At 41.3% G+C, this 14,824-nt stretch overlaps 1 protein-coding gene across 2 annotated transcripts; it reads left to right on the top strand.

Moving 5' to 3' along the window:
- The first annotated feature begins 898 nt into the window (after window positions 1-898).
- On the top strand, window positions 899-13,128 carry LOC142856050 (C-type lectin domain family 6 member A-like). Of its 2 annotated transcripts, none has more exons than XM_075982839.1 (6): window positions 899-1,102; window positions 2,075-2,191; window positions 3,488-3,589; window positions 7,496-7,647; window positions 10,305-10,420; window positions 12,422-13,128. In XM_075982839.1, exons 1-6 carry the CDS (start codon window positions 1,072-1,074, stop codon window positions 12,564-12,566), a joined length of 663 nt encoding a protein of 220 aa, XP_075838954.1. In that variant the 5' UTR covers window positions 899-1,071; the 3' UTR covers window positions 12,567-13,128. The 2 variants fall into 2 exon arrangements, with proteins under 2 accessions (XP_075838954.1, XP_075838955.1); XM_075982840.1 differs by having other exon boundaries at window positions 905-1,102; window positions 2,102-2,191.
- Window positions 13,129-14,824: the final 1,696 nt, after the last annotated feature.

Genomic DNA, 14,824 nt, shown 5'->3' with positions numbered 1-14,824 from the left:
ACCCCCTATTTCTTTACACAAAATAGGGTCATTTAATCTCCTCTCATGATTTTGTTTTTTCAAGGGGCATACCGAAACCTGTGATTAATTTTCTAAGTTACATGGCCAAGGAACTCGGGCCTAACCTTGGGTGCAGGGACTTGATTGCTTTCTTTGATCACCAGCTTGTTTACCCAGAGGCAGAATTCACAGGTCTATAAACCATGAAACTGCCTTGTTCTCATTTTCGACCCTCCGCATACCTCCCATTAACAAAAGGGAAGGTGACTTCTAGCCTATCTTTGCCCCCTCCCCTTTTTTTGTATCACGTATTGGAGCAGTCGACAGAATAACCAAAACCATTTCCCCAATCATCTTCACTGTCTTAGCCACCTGTCTCTTCTAGGCCGACTCAGAAAGTTTAATTAAATCACAGACCTAACTAACCGTTATTGCTCTTAGAAGAGTCATCTTCATTATGGTTTGAAGTAAATGGCCCAGTGAGGCGTGTGGTTTTTCCACGAAACAATCACACTGTGTTAGATACGGTGGGAAGCTTTCACACAGCAACCACAACAGGCCAAATATAGCAGCAAGCAGGAGGAAGCAGAGCAGGATAGAGGGGCATTCTGGGAACAATCCTCTCAGGGCTTTGCCTCTTCCCGGTATTCATCGTAGCTTTGCTATTGGATGAACTGAACTCCATAAGCTCCACTGCAGACTGCCGCTCTTCTGACATGGCCACCAACAGAGAAGGAAGATTCAATTAAAATAAGGCTTATAGATAAATTTCTTTTGAGGTGGGAGAAAGTTCCTCATTAGGAACCGAGAAAATAATGACCATATTTATTCTTGTCGGAGTTTTCAGGAACAATTTTAGGCGTTTCTTAATTTCCTCTTTCCCATATCTTCATATCACTGGGAAGCGGTTCAGCCTGTGACTTCTTCTTTGTGTACCCAGCATTGGCCACCTCTGGGTCATCTAGCTCAGAGCTTGTGGGGGTTGATGCTGAGCTCTGGCCAGGTCTCTGAGACAGATCTTGCAGAGACAGATACAAGAAGTCCTTGACCTGCTGAACTTAAACCTAAACAATGGTGCAGGAAAGACAGGCCCGAGGTAGAGGTGAGCATCCTTTCTCAGTTCCAAGGAGACAGTGGGAGTGTGTGGCAGACAATGGGCAGGCTGAAGTGATAGAAGGGACCAAGACAGCAAGAAACCAAATATCAGAAGGGGCTGTCAAAAGACGGGACATCAATGGGACAGTGTGATACTTACGGAAGTGTAAGGACAAGGGAATTGCGGGTGCCTGAGGGTGAAATTTTTCTCCGTGTGCGTGTGCGTGTGTGTGTATGTGCATGTGTGTAGATGTATGTGTGTATATATGTGTATGTGTGTGTACAGATGTATATGTGTATATGTGTGTATGTATGTGCGTGTGTGTAGATGTGTGTATATGTTTGTATGTGTGTATGTAGATGTGTATTTGTGCGTGTATGTGTGTGTATGTGCATGTGTGTAGATGTATGTGTGTATATGTGTATGTGTGTGTACAGATGTATATGTGTATATGTGTGTATGTATGTGCGTGTGTGTAGATGTGTGTATATGTGTGTTTATGTGTATGTAGATGTGTATTTGTGCGTGTATGTGTGTGTATGTAGATGTATATTGGTATATGTGTGTATGTAGATGTGTATTGAGTATGTGTATATGTGTGTATGTGTATGTAGATGTGTATTTGTGCGTGTATGTGTGTATGTACATGTATGTGTGTATATGTGTGTATGTAGATGTGTGTATGCATATGTGTATATATGTGTGTATGTAGATGTGTATTGAGTATGTGTATATGTGTGTGTAGATGTATATGTGTATATGTGTGTATGTAGATGTATGTGTGTATATGTAGATGTGTGTATGCATATGAGTGTATATGTAGATGTGTATGTGTGTGTGTATGTGTGTATGTGTATGTGTGCTTCAGAGCTGACTTGGTCATTTGTTATGGGGCTTTGACAGCTTTTTCCTGCTCTAAGTGTGTAATTATTCTGAGCCTTTGTTGGGCTTTTCATTGCTCTAACCTTGGCCTTGAAGTGAGCACATCTGCTTGCTGCCTGCCAGGGAAGGGAGTCTGCTGGTCCTTGAGACTCTGGTCAGCCGCTATGGTTTGCATCGTACTCCTCAGCGGCTGTTTCGTCCTGAGCTGTGTGGGTAAGTTCTTTTCTCATGTGGCATCTCTTTGGGGCACTTCCTTGTTTCTGCTCCGCAGAGACTCCTTTTAACTGATCAAACCTTGCATGCAATACTATGTTTTCTTGATTTCTCTTCTTCAATTTTTTTCTTTCCATCTTCTGACCACCAAGGCGTCACCTGGCTGTGTTAACACATGTTTACAGCCATCGTCTGTGGCAGTGCCTTCCAGCACTGGGTTCACCAGCAGTCACAGTCTCTGGTCACATCTGTTGGGAGCACACCTCCAGTGGATGTCATAATGTTGGCAGTTTGGAGTCCTGATTCATATGGGTTACCCTCCCCCCTTGATAGGAAAGGACAAAGCAGCCAAGTTAAATGATGAAGACTGAAGAAATAAGATATTTCTTCCCTGTTTCGTCTGCCCACGAAACTATCTGACATCTATTGTGTGATAAGTTTTGATGATGTTCGTTGCGATCTGCAGTCTGCTTCTCTGTTTGCTGTGAAGCTGATCACAGTCATGACTGCCCAGTCCAGGAGGGAGTGGGAGGGACGTATGCCATGTGCTGCCTCTTGTCTGCAATCTGCTTCGAGTGAGACAAACATCCCATTCTCGCAAAAGCAGGGCTTTGCTCTAACCAGCACAGCCGAGTCTAAGAGGGTGGGCCCTGGTGGTTAAGGATCGTTATTTTATTTGTCAAGAAGAAACTGAAATCCAAGACCCAAAGCATGAACTAGAAAGGTAAAAATGTTTGCTTAAAATATTGAAGAAAATCTGTTTTTTTTTGTTAAATTGTTTTATGGGCACATCCATGAACAAAATGTTAACTTTAAAAAATAAATTTTATTTATTCATTGAAATTTTATTCTTATGTACAAAGTGTCTTGATCATATCCACCCCACTTAAAAGTCTCCAGATTCTTGAAGTAGACTACCTGCTCAGGAATGGTTAGGATATGGTAACATACCCTCTGGTCTTGCCTCGAAGTTGTTCAAACAAAGGGGACCAGACATTGGTGAGGCAACAGATAACTACACAGGATTTGTGGCAGTTCCCTGATACAGGGGTTTGCATTTTGTTGATGTAGAAGATGAAATTTCTGTTCCAGAAAGTAAAGCTGATGCTATAGTTGGGGAGAGGCAAAGCAAATGAGGAGCTGTAGAAGCAAGCAACAATTGAGTCTGGCCTTCAGTGGGTTTGCACAGAGAAGGGGAACAGGGAGGTAGGGTGGAAATACACTAGCCTGGCCCGGGGAGGGGACTGAAGCTCTAGGGTTGACTGTGTGGATACTCATCCCCTTCTCTCTTCACAGTGACTTACCAGTTTGCTATGGACAAGCCCGGTACAAGACTGTCTGAACTTCACACATACCATTCCAGTCTCAGCTGCTTCAGTGAAGGGACGTGGGTGTCAGGTGAAGAGTCACAATATTCCCAGAGAGAGAGAGAGAGAGAGAGAGAGAGAGAGGGAGGGAGGGAGGGAGGGAGGAAGGGAGGAAGAGAGAGAGAGAGAGAGAGAGAGAGAGAGAGAGAGAGAGAGAGAGAGAGAGAGAGAGAGATGTTTAAACTTGCATGCTATCAAGATTTCTCTAAACTTACATGTTCAGTTCAGGTTCTGAATACATCCAGGGAACAATTCAATTCAATTCCCAGGCATCTTGATTTTGTGAAACACTATCAAACACAACACAGGGTTTTGTCTGGTAAAGTCTGGAAGTCATTCATAGCTATTCCCATGAGTTTTACATTCGATGTATAAAATTCTCTTTGATATTTCTGTTTCTCAATTAATGCTCTCCCTCTCCATTTCAAGTACCATCTTTATTACTAGAACAACTGAGTCGGGCTGAGCCTGCCCTTGCCCAGAACGCGCAAATAACAAGTTCAACCACAGAGAGCTGGGAGTCATCACTGAGTATCGTATCTGCCTTACCCATGTGTGATGAAGGATGCAAAGACAGTAACGTGCTCGTCTGTAGTTTTCCCTATAGACTCAATCTTTACACACAAAAGAAACGGCATCTAGACAGGCAAAGGGTCCTATCTCTAGAACGGATTTACTCACCACGCCACCTTTGTGGAGAAATCTGTGAGAAGTGAAAACAGAGCAAAAGCCCCTCATACGTCTAGGAAGCGCTGTGATTTTCCCTCTTAGTTATTGGTCAGAATATGTCCCATGGCAATGCAAAAGTGTTGCCAGAGTCTCCTGGCTTTGCCTTTGTTAGCATATTGGAGTTTGTGGGGGGTCAAATGTCTATAGAGCTGATTCATTCCTGAGGAAAACAATTCCGATGAGGATAGTCTGTCTCCTATTTTTTGGAAATATTTACACAATAATAGCTCATATATCTGACTTGAGACAGCCCTTCTCATATATCCCAGGAAGGGTTGTATAGTTCGAATTCTAATCGGTTTTAATAACAGAAACCCTGAGTCAGATATAGAGGTAATGCTGGAAGATCAGAGAAGCAGAACAGCCAGCCGCTAGTTGTTACCTCTACGGAATCCTCAGACCAAATGGGTGATCCTGGCTCTAGGAATCCTCAGAACGTGTTGAGCTCCTGTCTCCTCCTACCCTCTATTCCTCCCTTTCCTCGGGCACATCCTTTCCTGTCCCGACCTTCCTAGTGCTGGTATTAAAGGCATGTGACTCCCAAGTGCTGGAATTAAAGGTGTGAGCCATCACTGCCTGTCTCTGTTTCTCTGTCAGACTAGATCAATCTTGCGTAGCCCAGGGTGGCCTTGAACTCACAGAGATCTCTCTCCCTCTGTCTCCAGAGTGCTGGGGTTAAAGGTGTGTGCCACCACTGACTGACCTCTATGGCTAACTAGCGGCTTAGCTTTGCACTCTGGTCTTCAGACAAGCCTTATTTGTTAGACCACAAACAAAATCTCACCACAGGGTTGAACTCCTTAGACAACCCAAACTGGCTCGTCCTCACCACCCTCGTGGTTCAGCCTCCTGTGTGCAGGGATTGCGGATGTACAGAAGCACATCAGCCTACAGCTGCGGCTTTAAAGCATGACGTCCTTGAAAGGGGAAGCAGGCACTTCACTTTTAGAGGGCTCTGAAACCAGACAGAAGTGGATTTTAATGATAAACTTTGTGTCCATTCATAAACACATCCCCTAAGCGTATCTAGCTTAAAATTATGGTCAATCAGGCTCGTTGGTGTAATTCATTCTATTTGTAGATAAATTTTTATGTGATGAAATTATTTTATATAATAACAGTATCAGGAAATAAAAATAAAGACATTTGACGTGGGCTGGAGAGATGGCTCAGAGGTTAAGAGCACTGACTGCTCTTCCGGAGGTCCTGAGTTCAATTCCCAGCAACCACATGGTGGCTCTCAACCATCTGTAATGAGATCTGGTGCCCTCTTCTGGCCTGCAGGCATACATGGAGGCTGAACGTTGTGTACATAATAAATAAACAAATCTTTAAAAAAAAAGACATTTTGACAATGCTCTTTTGAACTGATACATTAAAAACAAAACTCGAAGCAAAAATGTTTTTATTTTGTCATTCATGGTGATGCATGCTTATAATTCTAGCGCTTGAGAGACAGAGGCAGAGAACTTCCTGTAGTTCTGAATTCAGTCTGACCTACCCAGAGAGCTCCAGAGCTACATAGTGAGATTCTGTCTCAAAGAAAAAAAAATTAACTGGGTGTATCAGCCTGAACTAAGAACTATGGTCTATTAGAGTCTGCAGAACATCCATTCAGGCCTTCTGGCTTTGAGAGTCTTCAATGAGAAGTTGAGTGTTATTCTAATAGGTCTTCCTTTATATGTTGCTTGGTCTTTCCCCCTTGTAGCTTTTAATAGTCTTTCTTTGTTCTGTATGTTTGGCATTTTGATTGCTATGTGTCATAGGGACTGCCATCTCTGATGCAGTCTGTTTGGGGATCTGTTGTCCTTCTTCAGGTTGGAGATATTTTCTTCTGCGATTTTGCTGAAAACGTTTTCTGTGCTTTTGACCTGGATTTCTTTTCTTTCTTCTCCTCCTATTACTCAGAGACCTTTTCCATGGGATCCCACATTTCCTAGATATTTTGTGCCTGGGTTTTTTTTTTTTAGATTTAAAATTTTCTTTTACTGAGGTATCTACTTACCTCTTCTACCTTGTCTCCAGTGCCTGAGAGTTTCTCTTCTATGTCTTGTGCTCTGTTGGAGATGGTTATTTCTGAGGTTTTGTTTGACTTCCTGAGGTACACATTTCCAGTTTTGTCTCTGGGTTTTACTTAGTGATTCTATTTTACTTTCATGTTGTGGGTTGTTTTTGTTATTTTGTTCACCATGTGTGTTTTTATAGACTTCAAACTCAATGGTAATTTTTTTCTCATATTGCTTTATTTAGCCATTTTTAAAAAATCTTACTGGTCTTTTGCTTGTATTATGGTTTCCAACTTTTTTTTGCTTGTTTTTCTTTAATTTTTTTTCAAGACAGGGTTTCTCTGTATAGATTTGGTGCCTGTTCTGGAACTCACTCTGTAGACCAGGCTGGCCTTGAACTCACAAAGATCTACCTGTCTTTGTCTCCTGAGTGCTGAGATTAAAGGTGTATGCCACCACCACCCAGCCAATTTTGTGAGGTTTTTATGGGTTTTTCTCTGCATCTGATGAGTCTGTGTGTCTCCGTATGTGTGTTTCTTGTGTTTTTCTTCTATTTTAAGTTCTGTCCTTTAAGAAAAATAGCCTATTTCTAAAAAAAAAAAAGAAAAAAAAAAGGAGGGAACGGTGGTGTGGAGTTGGATGAGTAGGGAGAATCTGGGAGGAGATGGGAGAAGAAACCATGTTCAGAATATATTGTGTGAAAAATTATTTTCAATTAAAAAAACAAAAAGCAGAAACTAAAATTATCTCACAAAGACCACAAAGATGCCCACTTTGGCCACAGTTAAAGACTAATTGGGAAACATACTTTGTCTTCTCCGGCTCTCTCCTGCCCTGAGAGAGTACTGAGGCCAACGTTTGGATGCTTGAGTTAGAGCATGAACCCATGCTCTGCATCTTAACAACCAATAAGGGATGGTCTCAAATATTTGATATTGGATAAAAATTAGTAAGAAGTAGCAATAAGGAGCAATTATTCTGAGTTAAGTACTGTTCAAAATGCTTTGGAGGTACTATGTGATTAAATAACCCATGAGGTTACACTGGTCTCAACATCAATTCCATGGCCCCAAATGATACGTTCAGAGAATAGTCAATGCTGTAATTATAATGAGAAAGCAACACTGGCGAGCAGCCTCAGATCCTTGGGGTTGTGTAGAACACATCCCCTTAATCTTATTTGTCTTGCCTTGCGGTCACAGAAAAAGTTTGGGGTTGTTGCCCAAGTCAGTGGAAGTCATTTGGCTCCAGCTGTTACCACATTTCTACCGATAAGAACATCTGGAACATCAGCGAGCAGAAATGTACTAAGATGGGGGCTCATTTGGTGGTGATCAACACTGAAGCTGAGCAGGTAGCTCTTCCTTGTTTGTCTTAGCCTTTTCATTGTAGGGAAATGTAGCCAAATGTGCTAAACTTGATCATTCTTAGATTTACCATTACTTAATTAGTTAATTTTTTCCCAACTCAATCATTGTTTCTTCTCCCTTCCTCCTCTCTTCCCAGCCCTCCCCACAACCCTCCCTCTTCACCCTCCCCCATCCACGCCCCTTTTCTCTTCAGAAAAGGGCGGGTCTCCCACATATATCAGCCAGCCATGGCGTATCAAGTTGCTATAAGACTAGACACTTTATCTCCTATTAAGGCTGCACAAGACAACCCAACAAAGGGTCCCAAAAGCAGGTAAGAGTCAGAGACAGCCCTGCTCCCGTGGATAGGAGTCACACAAGAAGACCAAGCTATAATTGTAACACACATGGAGAAGGAATGGCTAATAGTTATTAGTATGGTCACCCCATTATAGAAAATCCCCTAGAACTTTTTGCCTTGCAATATTGGAAGTCCTTGAACAAAGACTCTCCACTTTCCATTTCATAAAGGCTCTGGCAATCACTCCTCCGCTTCCTGCTTTTTATGAGTTTGATTACTTTAGATTCTTCATGTAAGTGAATTCATGTATTATTATTGTGTGTTCCTGCATGCATGCGTGTGTGTGTGTGTGTGTGTGTGTGTGTGTGAGAGAGAGAGAGAGAGAGAGAGAGAGAGAGAGAGAGAGAGAGAGAGAGAGAGACTCATATTTCAATAGGGTTGTCTGCATGAGCATGGGTGTGCAGCCACCTCTGAGAAACATGACTCTTTATACTGGCAACTGTTAAATGCCCATAGGTTCTCAGGAAGGGGTCGTCTTAGCCCCTCCCATACCCATGATGGAACATCGGTGGGCCCAGTCTTGTATGTGTCTTTCAAAGGTAGCCATTGCTGCTGTGAGTTCGAGCTCTCCTGTTCTTTTCTCTCTCTCTCATGTTCACTGAGCTTGAGGTGTGGTGTAGATGTTCTATTGAAGAGCACTGACCAGTTTTGAGTCTCTATAGTGATCATCACCAGTTTACACTCACACTACCAAAAAGAAATATTTCTCTTTTTCCATATCCTTGTCTTTGTAGTCATTTTTTTTCTTGATTGTGACTACTCTGATTGGGGCAATTCTAAATCCCAAACTAGTTCTAATTTGCATTTCCCTGGTGGTTAATAATGCACACTTGGAATCTGATAATTTTGTATAGGAGTATACTGTATTGTAGCCTTTCCATCCTTTGTTTCTTCCTATACTGAGTCCTTCTGTTGAATATCTTTTAATGTTTCTGTTGGCCATTTGTAAATTTTCTTTGGGACAATGTCAGTTCAATATCCCCCATTTTTAACTGTGTTATTTCTTTTACTCTTGTTAGTTTATAGGTATCCTTTTTAAATTTTGGATATTAGTTCCTTTCCAGAGATATGGCTTACAAATGTCTTCTCCAGTATCATTGGCTGCTTTTGTACTTGCTGACTTTTTCTTTATTGTGAAAAAAAAAACTTTTTGGTTTGATGTATTCCTTTGTCTATTTTTATTTTGTTGCTTGTTCTTTTGGTATCATGTCCCAGAATGCCTTGCTAACTCCAATGCAATGAAGTCCTCACCTTGGATTTTCTTTTAAGAGTTTACAAATTTGCACCGCTCATTTAGGTCTTTGAAGCACCTTGAATTGACTTCTGCATGGAGTATGAGGAAAGGGATGAGAGTCATCCTTTTCCCACAGCCTTTATTCCCAGCATATATGTTAAAGCGACAGTCATTTCCCCATCATGTGACCTTTAGTCAGAGATCATTTGACTGTATGTATGAGTTTACTTATGCACTCCAGGAAAAAGGAGTCTCTCCACTTGAGTGCTCTTTGATTTCCTTAATCAATGTCTTTCAGTTTTCAGAATACATTGTTTTGTTTCCTGAGCGAGTGAGTTGTCCTCTTGGTTAAGCTTATTCTTAGGTATTTTGTTCTTTTTGATGCTACTGGAAAGAGTCATTCTCTTATCTGCTTTTCAGATTGATTTTGTTGTTGTTGTTGCTATTGTTGGTACAAAGAAATGGTGTTGATTTTGTATCCTGCAACCTTGCTTAATTTGATAAAGACCCATTGATGTTCAAAGGCCTGAGAACCAGGGGAGTTAGGAGACTATCTCTACCTGAGCAGACAGTCAGCAAGCAAAATAAGAGGAACTCCTGTTTGCTTTGACTTCTATTCTGTATAGGCTGTCAAATGTTTAGATGATCCCTACCCCTGCTGGTGGGCAAGCTAGCTTACTGAGCTCACAGACGCTGTAGCCAACTGTTTGTGGAAACACATTGCAGATATACCCAGAAATGATGTTTTAATCTGGGCGACCCTTAGCCTTGCCAGGTAGAGACATAGAATCTAGTATCATAACATTTAAGCATGTAACATTTTTAAAGAGATTAAAATATAAATTATTCTCGTGGAATTTGAGATGATTCTTTTAATTGGTGAAGAACGAATGACGAGGGTTCCTAGGCTAGGGCCTCCTGGCCTTGCAACAGTGTTGGTCGTTTTGGTTCCTGTGCTGTTGGTTCAGATGGCCATCATTTCACTGGTGTTTTCTTCTGTTTCGTCTGGCTGTGAGGGCTGTAAAGAATGGGCCTTCCCAATCATTAACTCTTGTTCACCCATGCAGAATTTCATCATCCAACAACTGGATAAGTCGATTACTTACTTCCTGGGGCTTTCTGATCCACAAGGTAACAACAAATGGCAATGGGTCGATAATACTCCTTGCAGTCAAAACTTCAGGTGAGTGCAGTCCTAGCTTAATGAACCATTGGAATTATTTACACTGAAAATTGAGGAAAATTTTGCTAGCTGTGACTATTAATACTAATAATTATAACATTGAATTTACTAAATAATCTAAAGTTTCAAGACACTTCTCTTTTAGGAGCTCATTTTACATATGAAATATTGAATAATAACTTCTTCAAGATCAATAGATCAATAAAATTAGAAACTGCATTTAATCCAATGTCCATCTGACTTTAAAGATGGTGTTCTCAGCTATTGGATTTTTTTCTGCCTTTAAGTACAGAGACTTAAATTAATTTATTGATCTTTAACAAAAAATTTAAAATAACTGAATCAGAATTATGACAAACATCAGAATAATTACACAATAATACTTTTGATATGTTACCTTATTTTATTCTCATGCAATCTTGTGAGTTACTTTGAAGCCCTTACAAAATTTATTTCTATTTTTATGGTTTCCATTTTGATACATGAATCATTTAAAATCAAAAGACATTAAATTTCTTGATCAGGGACTGTGGTAAGGAGGCCGCTTGTTCATTTCCCGACTGTGAGACTCCCGAAATAACCACACAGAAACTGTATTAATTAAATCACTGCTTGGCCAATTACTTAAGCATATTTCTAGCTAGCTCTTACATCTATAATTAACCCATCTCCATTATTTTATATTTTACTGCAAGGCTTGTGGCCTACTGGCAAGGTTTTAGCACATCTGTCTCCAGCAACGGCTCCATAACTTCTCTCTGACTCTGCCTCCTTACTCCCAGCATTCAGTTTAGTTTCCCCCATCTAGCTCTACTCTACCCTATCAGACCAAGCCAGTTTCTTTATTAATTAACCAATCATATTCACAGCATACAGAGGGGAATCCCACATCAAGGGTCAAAGTAAATTAAAAGTTAAACAAGTATTTTATTCATTTTCCTTTTTTTTGCCTTTTATTAAACATAGATTTTTTTTCCCATACAGTATAATTTGAATAGTTTCCCCTTCCTCTACTCCTTCACATTCCTCTACACCTCCTCTCCCATCTGTATCCATTAGAAAAGAACACGTTTCTAGGATATAACATTAGAACACAACAGAGTAAAATATAATAAAATTAAACCATCGATTGAGGTCGGACAATTCAAGCCAACAGAAAAATAAGAGCCTCTAAAGAAGACACAAGAACTGAAAGCTATCGTACATATGTAGAGGGCTTAGTGCAGACCCTGCAGGTTCTGTGCATGCTGCTTCAGAACTCTATGACTTCATATGCATTTTGATCATGTTGATTTAGAGGCCTTTGTTCTCCTGGCGTCCTCCATCCCCTCTGTCTCCCACACTGGGTTCCCTGAGCTCAGGGCAGAGGAATCTGATGGAGACATTTAGAGCTGTGTGGTCCAAGGTCTCTCTCTGGGTAATGTCTTGCTGTGGGTTTGTGTATTGTTCCCAATTGAAACATCTCTGATGATGGCTGAATAAGGCCCTGATCTACGAGTACAACAGAATATTGCTAAAAAGTCATTTTATTGTTACATATATTTTTTAAGAGCACTAGTATTTGGTTTTACCTTAGTTACAAAATAATCTTAATTCCAAAAGTAAGGCTCAGTCCCTTCCTCTATCTCCTCTATAGTCTTCAAAGGAGGCAGTTAACTCACATTCAGCGTTAGGAAGCTGATGTAAAAAGCAGCCTCTATATATGCCAAAAAGAAAAGAACTTATGCTAACTTATATCATGATGAGGGATTTGTGAAGAAGAGAAAGTAAATATTGGATTGCAGGGGAAAGGTCAAAGTATAGCACATCCAAAACAAACAAACAAAAAAATACATGTAAAGGTGCCTGTTCTTGGCCTTTTAGAAATGGGTTGTGTGAGAAAGAGGAGAAAATGCTGGGGTCTTCTCTCACCCACGCCCTGTTCCATTCAACCTCGAACTCCGCTGTTCAGGCAAATGCTAGGCACTCATGGAGGAGTTACTTCTGTTTTGTTTCCTGCAGGTTCTGGCACCTAAATGAGCCCAACCTCCCCGAAGAGAGATGTGCTTCCATAGTTCACTGGGATCCTATGGGATGGGGCTGGAATGATGTTGTCTGTGAGAGTAAATATAACTCAATATGTGAAATGAAGAAGACTTACCTCTAAGCGGCATTTTATTTATTTATGCCTTTAGAGTCTCTTGGCACGAACACGTGACTGTAGTCATTCTTTTTCTAGATGTTTCTTTTCACTGATGACAGATGGGTCCTTCCTCTCTGTGATGGTTAGGGTTTGCAAACTGGACACAAACTAGAATCACCTAGGAAGAGGGACCCCCAGCTAAGGAACTGCCCCATCAGGCTGACTTATCAGCATGTCTGTGGGGGCATTTTCTTGATTGATGATTGTTGTAAGAGGGCCCAGTGGGAGCTGGGTAGGTAGTCATGGGTGGTGTAAGAAAGTAAGCTGAGAAAGACATGGCTAGAAAGCCAGTAGGCATCCTCCCTTCTTCTCTGTCCCAGGTTGCTGCCCCAGGTTCCTGTATTGGGTTCCTGTCCTAGGTTCCTGCCCCAGATTTCTACCCCAGGTTTCTACCCCAAATTCTTACTCCAGGTTCCTATCCTAGGTTCCTACCCTAGGTTCCTGCCCCAGGTTCTTCCTCTGGCTTCTTTCTATGATGAACTGTTGTTACTTGAAAGTATAAAATGAAATAAATCGTTTCTTTCAAGTTGCTTCTGGTCAGTGTTTTGTTCCCTCACAGAACAGAGAAACAAATTAGGACACTGCCTTTGTTCTCATCTTTCATTTATGACTCATGGTTTTTCTCTTTGCTTCATACTTTTTTTCTTTAAAATTTATTTATTTAGGAAAATAATCTTTTCCCATTTTACATACCAATCCCAGTTCCTCTTTCCTCCTCTTCTCCCACTCCCTCCACCTCCCCCCATCTACTCCTCAGAGAGGGTAAAACTTCCCATGGGGAGTCAAGAAAGTCTAGCGCATGACTTTGAGGCAGGACCAAGGCCCTCCCCGCTGTATCTTCATGCTTCTACAAACATTCCTCTTGCCAGACTGTACTCTTTGGGCTATGAGAAGATTTACAACACACTGTTGTTTGAAAACCACTTCATTCTCAAAATGGCATAGAAAAATCCCCTGATGAAGGTTGTGGCTCACCATCCGGGGATCTGACAGGAGCTCAAATCTGCTTTCTCGGTGATTTAGTCTTGTGGCTGACTCCTCGGTACTGATTATTGCCAGTAAGCCCTTCACATATGGAGATCTCTGCAAGGTGACTTGGAAAAGTGATCCAAGAATCAAAAGCTCCAGTGTTTCATGGGGCAGCGTCTTCTGCTTCACACAACTGAAGGATATAATACCCAAGGTGTGAATACCGGGAAGTGAGAGTCTGTTGGGGACCCTCGTGGGTCCCACCACCACCCGCTTTGAGAAACAAAATGGATATAACAAGAAGGAATTGAATTAAACACTCTTTGCTACAACAGTGGACTTCGGTTTATCAAAATACAAGAAGAAAATGTTTCAAACACTTATCAATGACTCAATATTAGAACAAAGAATGCATAAACAACTATCACAATAAATTAGAAAAAGACAGAATGAATAAAATATTTGAACAAACATTCCATAGAGTGATGGAGGAAGGTCATTGGTTAAAAAATAAAGAAACTGCTTGGTTCTCATAGGTTAAAACATAGGTGGGAGGAGTAAACAGAACAGAATGCTGGGAGGAAGAGGAAGTGAGCTCAGAGGCCATGCTCCCCTCTCCCGGGCAGACTCGATGAAGCTCCAACCCAGGATGGACGTAGGTTAGAATCTTCCCGGTAAGTGCACCTCGGTGCTACACACATTAATAGAAATGGGCCAGGCAGTGTTTAAATGAATACAGTTTGTGTGTTGTTATTTTGGGGGCATAAGCTAGCCAAGCGGCTGGGAGCCAGGCTGTGGGAAGAGGCCCACAGCTCCTACAACAATAGAGGGATAAATGCAAACATTCAGTGTCAGTGGCCATGTCAGAGGAGCAGCTGATGGCAATTACTTCAGGGGCTCAGCCTACCAGGAAGTGAAGTTCTGACAGGTGAATTTCAGATAGGCAAGGCCCCGAGATCCTTGACCCCAGAATGTTTCTTACCACTGCTGTGTCTTTGCATGTGTGCTGCTGAGATTCTTCTCAGATATCTGGTATGATGTGATGGCCATTGGGAGATCCCCACTGTCCTGAATGCAGTATGACCATATCTGGGAACTATCCCACTTACTGGTCATTTTTACCTTGGCTTATTATGAAGATGATTTCCACTTAAGCTGTACTATTTAATTGAAGCAATGATTTTTATACAATACTAGTTTTAGTTTAAGTAGGATTTGATGACGGGTAGTTTTTAAAAAATATAATAAGGAAT

Source organism: Microtus pennsylvanicus, chromosome 8 (assembly GCF_037038515.1).
Source record: "Microtus pennsylvanicus isolate mMicPen1 chromosome 8, mMicPen1.hap1, whole genome shotgun sequence".
In the NCBI taxonomy this organism is placed as follows: domain Eukaryota; kingdom Metazoa; phylum Chordata; class Mammalia; order Rodentia; family Cricetidae; genus Microtus; species Microtus pennsylvanicus.
This window is presented reverse-complemented; position numbering and strand designations above follow the sequence as displayed.

What these genes read in the sequence shown, in the direction of transcription:
- LOC142856050 (XM_075982839.1), top strand. Translation starts at nt 1,072, where the DNA reads ATGGTGCAGGAAAGACAGGCCCGAGGTAGAG. An exon ending in TTTCGTCCTGAGCTGTGTGG is followed by an intron (nt 2,192 to 3,487) that starts GTAAGTTCTTTT and finishes CTCTCTTCACAG; the next exon opens with TGACTTACCAGTTTGCTATG. An exon ending in TGAAGGGACGTGGGTGTCAG is followed by an intron (nt 3,590 to 7,495) that starts GTGAAGAGTCAC and finishes TTGCGGTCACAG; the next exon opens with AAAAAGTTTGGGGTTGTTGC.